We start from the raw sequence: 13,537 nt of genomic DNA, 5'->3' as shown, positions 1-13,537 counted from the left end.
GAACAGCCGGTATTGTAATATGTGACCATTGTAATATTTGTAAATTGTTTGAAATTTATACATTATCCTAAAGCTGAATAAATAACCTTTCCATTAATTTATGCTTATTAGGATCGGGCGATATTTGGCCTTGTTACAACTATTTGAAAATCTGTAATCTGAATCAGAAACTATCAAAAATATGCCATTACAAAAGAAGAAAAAACACAATAAAAATGAAAAAAAAAAAACATTAACTCAGTCGCACAACTTTTAACAGGCTCTTCAAATATGCTTCATTCTTTGTTCAATACAACCTTTAAGGCATTAGTTCTGGCTTTTGTTCACAAAAAGCTGGTTCAAGGACTGAACCAGGCAATGTTACTTGTTCCCCAACCCGGGATCAATCCTGGGACATTTTTGCGTTCACACAGAAGGTAATGTTCTGGCAATTTTCCGGGTCCAATATGCTGTGTGAAAGGGGCTTAGGAGTGATTAGGAGTGACTCTTGGAGCCACTGGAGATCAGTTGAAGTCAGGACCACCCTCCTCTCAGGAGATTCCTCTTTAACTAAACTCATTACTTTTTGAAACAGCTCCCCCCCCCCATAGTTAAACTCAGTCTAGTGCTCCCTCCCTGAGGAAGCAGTGTTTAGCATGTAAATGCCCTCCTGTCGCTCGCCTGCTGACTTCTCTTCTCACAGAGAGCCAGAGAGGTCCAGACAAAGGCCTACTGGTGTCATGAAGGCATGCCATGCATTCCAGATCATTGTCACGGAGTCTTTGAATTCTTAGATGGGGTATCCTTCTGTATCCCCCAAATGAATGTCTTTTTTTTGTCCTACTAAGATAATGTTTATGTACAGTACATGCACACAAAACACGAAGCATGAAAGGTGCATCAAGGTACATGTTGTTGGACTAAACTAGTTTATTGAGGCTGAAAGTGTTTTTATTGTGCAAGCTGCTTTAATATCATCAGGGGGTTATAGGTTTGTTTTTTCACCATGACCTCACTGTATGGAGACCAGTGCAAGGGGTGACAACCCATTGTAGCTGTAAAAACAAATCATATGGTTCTGCCATATGCTCCTTAGAGAGCTCGCAGGTCATCGAAGATCTTTCAGCGTGTGTAGATAATGGGTAGCGTTTGCATTTCCTTTGTATGTTTACCTGGATAGTTCAACCAAAACTGAAAATATTCTCATTTTCTCACCCTGTGTGTTTCACTTTATGTTTTTTTTTTTTTTTTTATTATACCCATATGACCTGACACAGCCATGGTCACCATTCCTTTTCTTTGAATGGACAAAAGCAGCGTGAAAATTCTATGAAGGTAAGATTAATGATAGAGCACATTTGATACACAATGGTAATACAGAGTGCTTTACACAAAAAATTACCAAAAATATGCATAATAAATAATAATAAAAAAAAATCTGATTTTAAATGCATTTCAAACTATTTACTGTGTTCCAAGAAAGAAGCCATGCATGTTTGGAATGATAGGATAAAGAGTTATCTTTTTAAAGTTTTTCTTAACATAGTCATACTCAAAAGAAAAAAAAAATGTAAATTTGGTCTGTCAAGTCAAACTCTTTCACAAAGGACTTGTTGAAATGTCGACTGCTTTTGTGAGCCTATAAGTACATATCAGATAATAATAATTTATCTGTATAACATTAGATATATGGTTCTCTGAAACAATGTATATATGGGAGAACTGAGAGATCAGAAGAAGTGACAATTCATACAAAGTTCACTGGACATTTTGAGGGTTGTTTGACTTATGACTTTTTTTAGGGGTCTGATTTAGGGCTGAAACGATTAGTCGACATTATTGACAATGTCGACAATAAAAAAATTGTCAGCGCTGCTTTAGAGAAACGCTCCCGAGCCAAACCGAATGGCGTTTGGATATGAAAATATATGACACGCGCTTTCCTCTCAATAATGAAATAAACAACGACAACAACAACAACAACAACAAAAATCACAGCAGTGTGAAAGCAGCAGATAAAAATCTTATTACACTGATGTGGATGTTTGCACGAGCTCAGTAAAGCATTCACATTACGTCTTTAGCATTTTATGCAATACCTTAAATTAAGCAGCTTTACAGTATTAAACATTATTATTAAATATTTGATTAAAATGATAGTTTGGTTTGCAGCGATCAAAGCTTAATCTAGCTCAGGACTGTTTTGATTATCTTAACCCAGTAAGGTATTTTAAGAGAGATTACCAGTCAAAAGTTTTTGAATGGTAACGGGTTTTTAATGTTGTTGTTTTTTTTTTGTTTTTTTTTGAAGAAGTCTCTTCTGCTCACCAAGCCTGCATTTATTTGATCAAAAATACAGCAAAATGAGTAATATTGTGCAATATTTTTATGATTTAAAATAACTGCTTTCTATTTGAATATATTTTAAAATGTCATTTATTCTTGTGATCAAAGCTGAATTTTCTCCAGTCTTCAGTGTCACATGATCCTTCAGAAATCATTCTAATATGCTCAATTGCTTCTCAAAAAAAACATTTATTATTATTTTTATTGTTATTATCAATATTTTTTTAAATATTTAAAACAGTTGAGTACATTTCGTTTTCAGGATTCTTTGAATATAAAGATTTGGAGATCAGAATTTTTCTGAAATAAAAAGCTTTTGCAACATCAAACGCAATACCATTCAAAAGCTTGGAGTCAATATCATTTTTTATTTGTAATTTTTATTGGGGTGGGGTGGATTATTGTAGAAATTAGTACTTCTATTTAGCAAGGATGCTTTAAATTGACAAAGACATTTATAATGGAACAAAATATTTATATTTCAGATAAATGCTGATCTTCTGAACTTTCTATTCATCAAAGAAACCTGAAAAATTATATTCAGTGGTTTTTAATACGAGCAGAAGATACTACTTTAAAAACAAAAATACATCTTTTCTGAAGGAGACATATGTATTGGTGTGAACATTTTGTGTAATTAATTTTTAAGGTAGTGTATCTGAACCTGTGTAGGATTTAATGGACCTATAAAGTGACATTTCATCAAATGTTGGACTAGCAGCTGATATGACCCTTTTAAAATTCCCCAGTGAACAGTCTAATATGGTGTCCGTTTAGGACTGGCCTCGCGATTAGAAGTAGTCGGTCACATGAGCTCAGTTGGGCTTCTAGACCACATGGATTCAGTCTGAGAGTGAAATGATTTAAGAAAGTGGAAGTGACATTTCTCTAAACAGCAGTATGTAATAAAAAGGTTTTCCCCTTTAGATGGTGTTAAAAGCTCAAATTAATCTAATCTGTATTTTGTCTTTCATTTTTTATCTGATCTAAGCCTTTTATTTTTCTATATTACATGGTTTCCGTTATTAAGAACTAGCTGATGTTCCTTATCAGTCAAACACACTAAAATAAGATCATACTGAGAGTGTTTACTTTGTAGGTTCCTTTCCATTAAACTTTTTAAACATTCAACTGTGTGGAACGGTATTCATTAGGACCTTTCTTAGTCATGTTTTTGGATAAAACCTTTTAGAACAAACAGTTTTTGAATGGCCTTAAGTTGACCTTAAAAAGCCTGTAGGGAAGTCTGCATCAGTGCTGTTTGACTAAGGTAATGCCAAATCCCGATGAATATATTTAATCAGGTTTTGTTATTCTGTCTACTCTTGTTTACTGATGCATTAAACCTGTGGCACATCTGTTTGTGTGTTATTATGGATCAAGGACAACTTGTTTGCACACATCTCATAACTTCTGCTTTTGGCATGTCAGCCTGAGTTAGAGGTTCAGACTGCATTTAAAAAGAAATCCTGTGAACAGTGGAAACAGGATGAGATGCAGTTATTATCCCTGTGCTCAAGTTAATTACAAGCACTCAGCAAATTCCCTGTCACCTGTAAATACAGAAAGCTTTGCTCAAATTCACAAGATCCTTATGCTGTATTTTTCAACCTTATGTCATATATATAATGTCATATATATATATATATATATATATATATATATATATATATATTTTAATGGTTTTGTAATTTTTTTTATTATAGTTTGACAAATACATAGAAATTGCATATAGAAAAAAATCACTATTTTTTACATATATTTTTTTAAAGTAAAAATAGTAATATTGTGAAAAATGACAACTTAAGATAACTGTTTTCTATTTGAATATATATTTTTAATGTGTGAAATTTATTCCTGTTATGCAAATCTGAATTTTCAGCATCATTACTCCAGTCTTCAGTGTACATGATCCTTCAGAAATCATTCTGATATGCTGATTTGGTGCTCAATAAACATTTCTTTTAATGTAGAAAACATAATCTTAATATTTTTTTGTGGAAACTTTGATGTATATTTTTATGATTCTTGGGTGAATATTAAGTTCAAAAGTAATAAAATGAAAGGCTTTGTCAAATTATATATGCCTTTATTGCTATTTGCTACATTTGATGTGACCTTGGTGAATAAAAATATAAAAAAACAAAACAACACAAAAAATCGGACTGACCCGAAATGGTAGTGTACAATATGTCATTTTCTTCTATTTCTACTATTGATTTCATTTCAAATTATTAGACCATTTAATTTTGATGAAAACCGTCCAAAAAAAAAGAAAACCCTAATATTTTTATTCATACACACCCAAGGATACTACATGTTCAGGATTTCTCATCAGTGTAATGCAGGAAATGTCAGGAAAGCTCAGTTTCCTCGGAGGAGTTTGCAGAGGAGTGTGACTGAAAGCATACCGGTCTGGGTGTTGTTTTTGGCCACCCATCCTTTCTGGCCGCTCATCTCGCATAATGTAATTATCAATGAAGATTCGGGAGGAGCGCGTCAGATACTTAGCCTAATCATCACAGGTGGACCACAATCAAGTAATCAATCCCACAGTATAAATATCGCTGACTTACCTCTATCCATTGACGGTTTATCAGCATCCCTCCTCCACCCCATCTCCTCACTTCAAGTTCACTTTACAATATACGGGGAAGGGGGGGGTACTCTAGGTTCGGGCAATTCCCGAGCTCGGAGCCCTTCCCCGGACAGCACGCCAAATACGCATACCATACCTCAGCTAATTATATGTAAGCGTGAACTAGTGAATCCCAAGCACCTCAAACTCCTCAGACTAACATGCGACACCTATTTTGGTGGTATTGGTGAATGATTGATAATTTTTTGCTCAAAACAAAGCTCAGATGGCAAACTTTCCAAATCATTATGGTCACTTGGCACCCAAGAATATCTCAGTTCAGTCATTAAAAATCAGGGATGCCCCAAAAGAAAAACAGCACAAGCACCTTTTTATTTCTTTACTGGCAAAGAGTAAAAGCTGCCACATCTTTTACAATTAATGTTAAATAACATCCTGATAAGGGCAGCTTTCATCAACCAAATAAAAACAAATCTGTTTTGCTGATGGCAGAGAGCACATTGGCCCTGAACGGCGCTGAGAAAGGTCACGACTGTGAGGGAGTCGCTGCAGAGAATTGTAAACTAAGATTCCCACCCATGTAGGACCTGAATGATGAGGTTTAACATTAACCCTTATGTAAACGCTAACCGCAGGACTTCAGACAGTTATTGAATTGTTAGCTGCTTTGGTGATATACGTGATGTTTTGACTCGGGGTAATAAGAAGCATGTGTCGATGTCATGTTCTCATAGATGCTCGTGTTTCAGTGTCCTTGTGGGTAAAGGAAAAGCTGTGTTTGCAGTTCATTAACCTTTACTTCCTGTGTAAAGAGACAGGAGAAAAAAAAGACATACTTCCTTTAAACCTGCTTTGAGTAATGGAGTCCAATCCTCCTTACTGTATTTGTTTCCTGCATGTAGGTCTTTTTTCTTTTCTTTTTTTGTTTATTGGCTGAACAGTTGGATAATGAAAGAATTTGGCTAATTAATATGTAATGTTTTTTTTGTTCATTGGAACATTTCCTTCACCAATCATGAGATCTGCACTAAAAACTTTTAAAAGTAGGCGGACGTTCATAAAACAGTTGGCGGATAAGTACCTGGATGACTTGGTACTTCTGGCGAGATTCTGAAGTGTGCATCTGATGGACAATTTACTATCCCATGAGGCCATGGGGTGGAATTGTGAGTGACAGTGAAAGGGGTACCAACTGATGTTGTAGGTCACGTGACCTCATTCATACTACACACATTTATAGTATATATAGAACATACTTTTTAATTTTATTTGCAATTCAAGCATGAGGGCCCATTTGCAGACACATTACCATTATTCTGCTATTTTTTTTGTGAATGACAATTCATTGGGAATCAGGATTCAGCATGATTAGGATATTCACGCGATTTTCAACTTTCCCACACATTAATTTAGGATCAGATTCAACAGAAAGCTGCATGGTTTAAAAGTGACTTAAATATGGGCTGCACTACATGCATCGCTAACACTATTGACTGTGGATAATGGACATTTTTGGAAAATGGAAATTTCATTAATGTAACCTTTAAAAGTTGTCTACATGGGCAACAGACAACAAGGCAGCTCCCACTAGGTCTTGGCACAGAGCCACTGGGAATTCTTCCAGCAGTGTCCATTTGAAATCTCAATGCTATGTTGAGTCCATGCCAGGAGATTCACTGTGTTGTTCGCTGGGTTTTAAGAGCTGTCCACCCTACTGCTGCTCATCATTTGTTAATGTCATTCCCACATTCACTGTGGGCAGCCCCAGTCATTTTGTGTCTTCTGATGAATTGTTCTGAGGGGTTGACTTCTCCATTGTTCCTTAAGGGTTTTGGCAGACGTTGTAGGATTCTGGAATATCTGCATGGCTCATTGTGTCCTTTCACTCTTTTAGAGGAGAGCTCTAGAGTCTTCATTGAAACAAATCCTCTGCTTCAGCTTTTTATCCAGTTTACATCAAAACCCCTAAAGAGTAATAATCTGTTCTCAACTCATCTTAAATCCAGTGCTCAGTCTGTTCTGTCCACAACATCACACAAGGCTTCATTGTATCTTTTGACTCATACTGTAGCTCTAAAGTGAGGTGTGTGCACTATCAAAATGTTGAGAAAAACTTAAGATTTTAGACATTTTGAGTTTGTTTTTAATAACTTTTCTGAACTTTTAACAAATGTAATTTGCACTATTAAAAGTAGGTCTTTTAAATCAGTGGTTCCCAACCTCGTTCCTGGAGGCCCCCCAACACTGCACATTTTGCATCTCTCTCTCCTTTTGTCTGAGACACCCATTTCAGGTCTTGGAGTCTCTACTAATGAGCTGATGATTGAATGTTTGATTAAGGAGACATGGAAAACCTGCCGTGTTGGGGGTCCTCCAGGAACGTGGTTCGGAACAACGGTTTTAAATTATGTAAATATAATGTAAAATTGTAGTAAATTTTTTAAAAGTGGCACTTAATTGTACTTGAAATTATTGCATTTATTAATTTAAACATATCAGAGATATTAAATATTATATATCATAATCGTACACATCCAAAATGCAGCAATTGAAAACTGTCTTTGTTGTGTGTCCTGAAATTGTAAGCACATGGTCATTTTAAGAAGATTCTAATTCTAAGTAATGGTAATGTGCAATGACACGTGTGCATGTTTTCTAAATTTGTATTTTTAAAATGTCTTCAGAAGAAATATTAATAGTTTGACAGTCCTCATAGAATTTCCGTTAGCATCTAGTGGGTCTCTGTCACCAGCTCTCGTATGCTTGTCTGAACAAGTGCACAAGCTCTAGATGACTCTGTAACTGTGTCCTGGTTGAAGTGTAGAGCAAGGGGGTGGGCTCAGGTAAAACTAATGGTGAGTTTAAGCCAGAGAGCAAGATTTATATTGAATGGATAGGGTTTAGTTTCAGCCTATACTGGAGGTGAGCGAGTTTTTAGACAGCTTGTTCCAGTTCAAAGCTGGAGACTACACTGACATAGTTATGAAGTGATTTATGACACCTGTGTCTCCTAAACAAGGAATACATTTTGTACTTTATCATCAGAAGGATCTTAAGGAAGTTGTTCTAACTAGGTAGCACTGTTTGGGTTTTGTAGGAACTCTAGAATAATAATTACAGTGATTTGCATAATGGACTGACTTTGCTCAGACTTTCTGATTATTAATATTTACAAACCTCAAACTTTTAAATGGGCATGTGTGTGGTATTGATTGTTACTGTTACAGTAATACTGGAGAAATGTTTCTGATGCAGCAACTCAATGCTATTTTATCAAAGCTTGCAAGCAATGGTATTTCCCTCAGAAAATGCAAATCTAGTATTATTTTATCAACTAGTATTTAAATCAGAGCTTCAGCAAATGGCAAACCAATTTAAAGCATGCATTTCTGCATTTAAGAGGTGTTTTTGACTATTTAAGCAGCTTGTTTCTGTGTAACGGGGTCTGTGGAATTTCTCTCCCCCTTTAAAAGCTGTTAAAGTAAGTTGAAACGACTCTTAATTCCATCAGTGAGGGCATTTAGAAGCGTACACAAAAGGACGCCTTGCAGCCATTTTTGGTAAGAATATCTATCATCAGAGACACTCTTTCACAAGGACAAAGGGAGATGGAGCTACGGGGGAGGAAAAGGTCCCAAGCTTGGCCAATGACGGACCAGCCTCCCGCTCTCTTTTAAATATGTTACTCCTCCTCTAAACTTTTCCTGCCTGGCTTGTGGGCTGAATGTGGTGACTTTACGGTGAGCCAGGGACGAGTTTGTGTGTGGATTACTATTGAGGGCATGTCAGGATCCTGTTTGAATTGCTGAATGATTGAAAGTGAACGTGATGTCTAAGCTCAGGTTTTGGCTTTGCCTCTTTATTCTGGTGTGCTTGAGGATATGCCACACACACGGCTGGTTCTGGTTTGATGACTCGAAAGAAAATGTGAAGGGCACACAGACACCGGCCTACCTGACAACCATAAGGCCCACATCACCACCGAGGACAGAACCGCCCAGAACAACAGGTACAGGTGCTTCCGTAACTGAGGTCCCGAAAAAGGTCAGTTATGATGGAGATCATTTCGAGGGGAAATCAGAGTCTAGGTCTAGGTTGGGGATTGAGTCAGAATCTATAACTGGGTCATGGTCTGAATTTGCTTCTGGATCCGGATCCGGATCTTCGCAATTTGAAAGACAGGATGGCTATGTTACAACAACCAACGTTTTGGGAATTGCTACTGAAAATGCAAGTTTGCACATAAGAAATCTCACATTGGAGACCAAAGAGGACCAGTTGGATGGACTTCAGAGCATCAACGACACAACAGACAGTCGATTTAATAAAAGCATGAATGTTCCTTATAAAAATGTTAGCACTTATAATGATACAAATGGGAATAATTCTACAGAGCATGATTATGATAACATGTCATTGTATTCCTCTGAATACAGTGTCTCAGAAAATGTACTAACCATTGAAAGTGAGTTTTTAGTAGCTAGCATGCCAAAAGTCATTGAATCCCCACGCTGCTTGCCAGTCGATTCTGGTTTGCCGTTTTGCACTAAAATGGGAGTGGAGAGTTTCGCAGTGCCAAATTTTCTCAATCAAAGCAGTGTGGAGGAAGTTCAGGCAATTATGACCCAGTGGGCATGGCTTTTGCGGTCAAACTGCCATCATAGCTTGGAATGGTTTTTCTGCCTGCTGTTGACCCCGCGGTGTGGCCCGCCTGGACTACCGCCCCTGCTGCCCTGTCACAGTTTCTGCGAGGTCCTGCGTGACAGTTGTTGGACACTCCTGGATGAGGGCCGCCTCCCCGTGGAGTGCCACTCTCTGCCTGAAGAGAAGCATGATGGGTATCGGTGCTTGTCAGTTAGTAACCAGAAAGGTAACGCCCGGTTAGAATGCCATCTCTTTTGCTATTAAAAAAGAGAAATGCATTGTACCACCTGTCTGTCTGTTTGTCGTTCACCAGTCCTCATAAGGGTTTTTGTTTGTCTGTAAATGTTGTGTGGTCTTCAATATTTATAAGGACACAGAGTCTCTGGGGAGATGTGTTTTAATACATTCACTTTGCACGCTTTTCAAAACCGCATGGAATAGTGAAGGATGACTGCATGGCACTACTAAATCAAGTCTTTGCATGTTTATGTGTTTCAAATCATTGTCTTGTAATGTTGTGGTTTATTATGTTATAATCAATTATATAATCAATTATTTTAAATATAAGATAATTTAAGATAAATAGAAGATAAATATAAATTAATTTATAGCTGGGTAAATTACCTAGTTTTTTTGTTGGCTAAAATCTTTGTCTTTGTGAAGGTGATCTGTTGAGTGAAATGAGATTAAATTATTATCTAATAATTCAAGAATCGGCTGGAAATGTCCTGTTAATTTATTTTGTACAAAGTAGCTTAACTTTATTTCGCAGTTGGAGGAATGGGGGAGTTATGATTTAAACTGGGACTCCTCTTGGTGTTAATGATTGGAGTGTAGTTGCATGGATAGTCATCTTTTCATAAATGTGGTTTGACTTGGTGAGAGACATAAAAGAATAAATCTGTAAGACTGTCAAACAATTAACCATAAAAATGCCACACGTAATTTCTTAACCTACACTGAAGTGGGGTATCTTTGAACTGTATTTGTCAAGTATAGATAAATACAGGGAATCACATTTGATCTTCTCTATTGCATACTGTTTCTTGCCAGAGTATGCAGTTATTGCAGTCAAATTGTTAATCTGTACAGTTAATGTGTTACACTTATCCATGCATGCATGTACTGTATGTTATAAGAGAGGAAAGTCCCTTTCTCTGAATTAAAAATAAATACTAATGCAGGTTAAACAGAATTAATTCTGGTGCTTTAAGTAGGCACGCTGAAAATCCCATAAATAGTTTTGCTTATGAGGGAATCTGGTTTTATTAAATAAAGATGGTCCAAAATGAGTCTTCTGTACTTTGCCCTCAACTACAGTAAGTGTTTTTCGTATTGAAACATGAGCTATTTTCATTGAATATAGGCTTGGGAGGCAAACACTTTGATCTTGAGTTGTTTTTGATAGTGAATCCCGTTCATATGACTCTCCCCCCTCATTCCAGAGTTTGTTCTTGACTGTGGAAGACAGATAAATGTTCATCGTCTCAGTGGCTGGAGGACAGAACCATCTATCTTCTAATTAGCATGTCTTTGTGCTGAGACACAGTAAATGCAGCTTTCATGTTAACATTTTTGGTAGGAGTGATTTAACACAGAATTGTTAGTCCAAATGTTCAGGCTGAATTTATGATTGCAAACCTCTGCCATGTAAATCCTGAGAGCATACCGTTGGTATTTGTGTAGTTTTGTGATAAATCTACAAACATGGTTACAGAATAAACTGTCATGTGAATTGTGAAGCAAATGAACATATATAGAAATAAACAATGAGCAAATAGAGTCATGATGAATAGCTAGAACTGCAGATGGTTTTGTATGATTTAAAAAAGCCAAGTGCCCTTTATCTTAAGTGTCTAAAAAAGGCATCATCTCTCAGACAGCTTGTTATATTGACATCTTTGAGTGGACATCATGTTTTAGGAGACCATCCAAGGACACAGTGGAATAAAATCAAACTTTTTGTATTATTATTAGAATAATACAAATATACAAATAAATGCAATTTTGGTACAAAATAGTGCTGGGCGGTTTGACCAAAAATCTGCATCACTTTTTTTTTTTTTTCAGGATTGGTTTTCACAGTTTTTTAGATCTCATAAAATCATGGAAAATGAATGGCAATTATTAAAAACATGAAGTAAACATGTAAATATATCAATATTTATCCAAGTATGCACACTTTTGTACTATAGCCCCAATGGATGCTGTTCAGTACAATTTAAGTGAACACAAATAAACCACAGCAGACGTGACTGAATATGAACACTGGTTGTGGTTCTGTTAAAAATGTCATACATTAACGATTGATGATTTGGCACTGCTAACATAAATTAAGAAATTTGAGTCACTGCAATCAAGTTTTATCAAAACATTGGTCATATATCGAAGCTGGAGTTTTTAATCTTTCTAATGATACTCAGTTTGTCCGAATGACGTATGTGCTGATAATCTTTGCAGGTTAAGTTAACAGTTAGGCTAACTCCCAGCACAAGTAGTACAAATCTTATCAATATTTATTTATGCTATTGTAACAACTTTACCCATGTTTTGTGACTGTAGGGGGATGTAGTCACAAGCGGTCAACATCAGCATCATGGTTCTCATGTTAGCTCCAGTACATGTGAGGGATTCAACATTTGTTTCATCACAGGTTAAAAAGTGAATTCCAGGTGTGCTGCTTGTGTTGGAAAGTGAAATTGTCAGGTGCAATAGATCATTAAGTGTATCAGCGTCTTGCCATTGTTAGTTTTTGTGAGGCTCTGGGGGCTTGTATAAAGGACGGACTAATATGTAACAGACCGTAGTCTCCTTTAACTACAATTGATTGTTCTTCTCGTTAATTAGTCTGTTATTTTAAGGTATTTGCATTCCTCATCAGAATTCCTTTCTGCTGGGGGAAGCTTTTGAAACTCTTTAACTACATTAAAAGCTTCTTAGGGGGCAGCAAAATACAAAAGCAGTCTAAATTAGCATGAACATATTAAATTGAAATTTGCAGAATATTACCTTGCAAGGATTATGGCCAAGTGATTCGAAGTGAAGTTTTTTTTTTTCTTCTTTTTTTGGGGGGACATCATCAGTTGATTCACTGAAATGAATTCGACTTATTAAAGAGCAGAGATGTACTGCGTTCATGTACATTGCTGTTCAAAAGTAAGATCGTTTTGTATTTTAATATAGTTTAAATAGCATTTTATTCCTGTGATAACAAAGCTGAAGTTTAAGCAGGCATTACTGTAGCCTTTAGTCACACAACCATTTGAACATCCTTCTAATATGCTGATTTTGTGTTAATTAAACATTTCTTATTAGAATAAATATTGGCAACAGTTTTATTGCTTCATATTTTGGTGGAAACCATGACACATTTTATTTAGGATTCTTTAATGAATAGAAAGTTTAAAAGACGCATTTTGTTTGGAACAAAAATCTTTTTTAAGATATTAAATGCATGTCCTGTCACTGATACATTCCCGATACATTTTATGGAAATAAATGAATAAAAGAAGAAAATTACTAATTTCAAAATAAAAAAAAAAAACATCATAATCACCCTAAAGTTCTTAACAGTAGTTTAGCTTGGACCACTGTAACATTATTTTTAAAGCAGTCGAGTTACTGTGACAGTACAAAAAATTAATACTTTTAATAATTTCACTACTTTTAGTAAGTTACTTCCTTTCACTGCTGCGCACACACATTCATCTCCTGTACAGTCTCGACTCCCATCCTCCCATGACTGTTCTGGAAGCTTTTCAAATAGTGTCACAGATCATAATGGGGTTATGTAGTGTCTGGACTCCACTGAAGCTTGTAGATGGAGCTATTAGATTTGGGGAAAAATGGCTTCATTGGGAAAATTGAAGTTATTGTGCTAGATTTCTCATTGGATCAGAGACCCTTTATGAACCTTTTCCACAACAGTGGAGTCTCTGAGTGCCAATAGACAGTGTGCTCAATTCATTC

The 13,537-nt window shown here is 36.2% G+C and overlaps 1 protein-coding gene across 7 annotated transcripts in view; it reads left to right on the top strand.

Annotated features, from left to right (window-relative positions):
* col18a1a (collagen type XVIII alpha 1 chain a) overlaps window positions 1-13,537 on the top strand; it is a 79,778-nt gene that overhangs the window by 30,297 nt on the left and 35,944 nt on the right. For 2 of the 7 annotated variants that reach the window (XM_026218946.1, XM_026218947.1), the window contains exon 1: window positions 8,623-9,794. The exons of 2 other annotated variants lie outside the window; for them this stretch is intronic. In XM_026218946.1, coding sequence (XP_026074731.1) covers window positions 8,753-9,794 — 1,042 coding nt within the window. In that variant the 5' untranslated portion in view covers window positions 8,623-8,752. Of the gene's footprint in view, window positions 1-8,621; window positions 9,795-13,537 lie in introns of those variants that run through there. 3 more of the 7 variants (XM_026218952.1, XM_026218949.1, XM_026218948.1) reach the window with 2 other exon arrangements.

The sequence above is a fragment of the Carassius auratus genome, chromosome 34 (assembly GCF_003368295.1).
Source record: "Carassius auratus strain Wakin chromosome 34, ASM336829v1, whole genome shotgun sequence".
Taxonomy (NCBI): domain Eukaryota; kingdom Metazoa; phylum Chordata; class Actinopteri; order Cypriniformes; family Cyprinidae; genus Carassius; species Carassius auratus.
The sequence above is the reverse complement of the archived record's forward strand: the minus strand, read 5'-3'. Positions and strand labels throughout refer to the sequence as shown.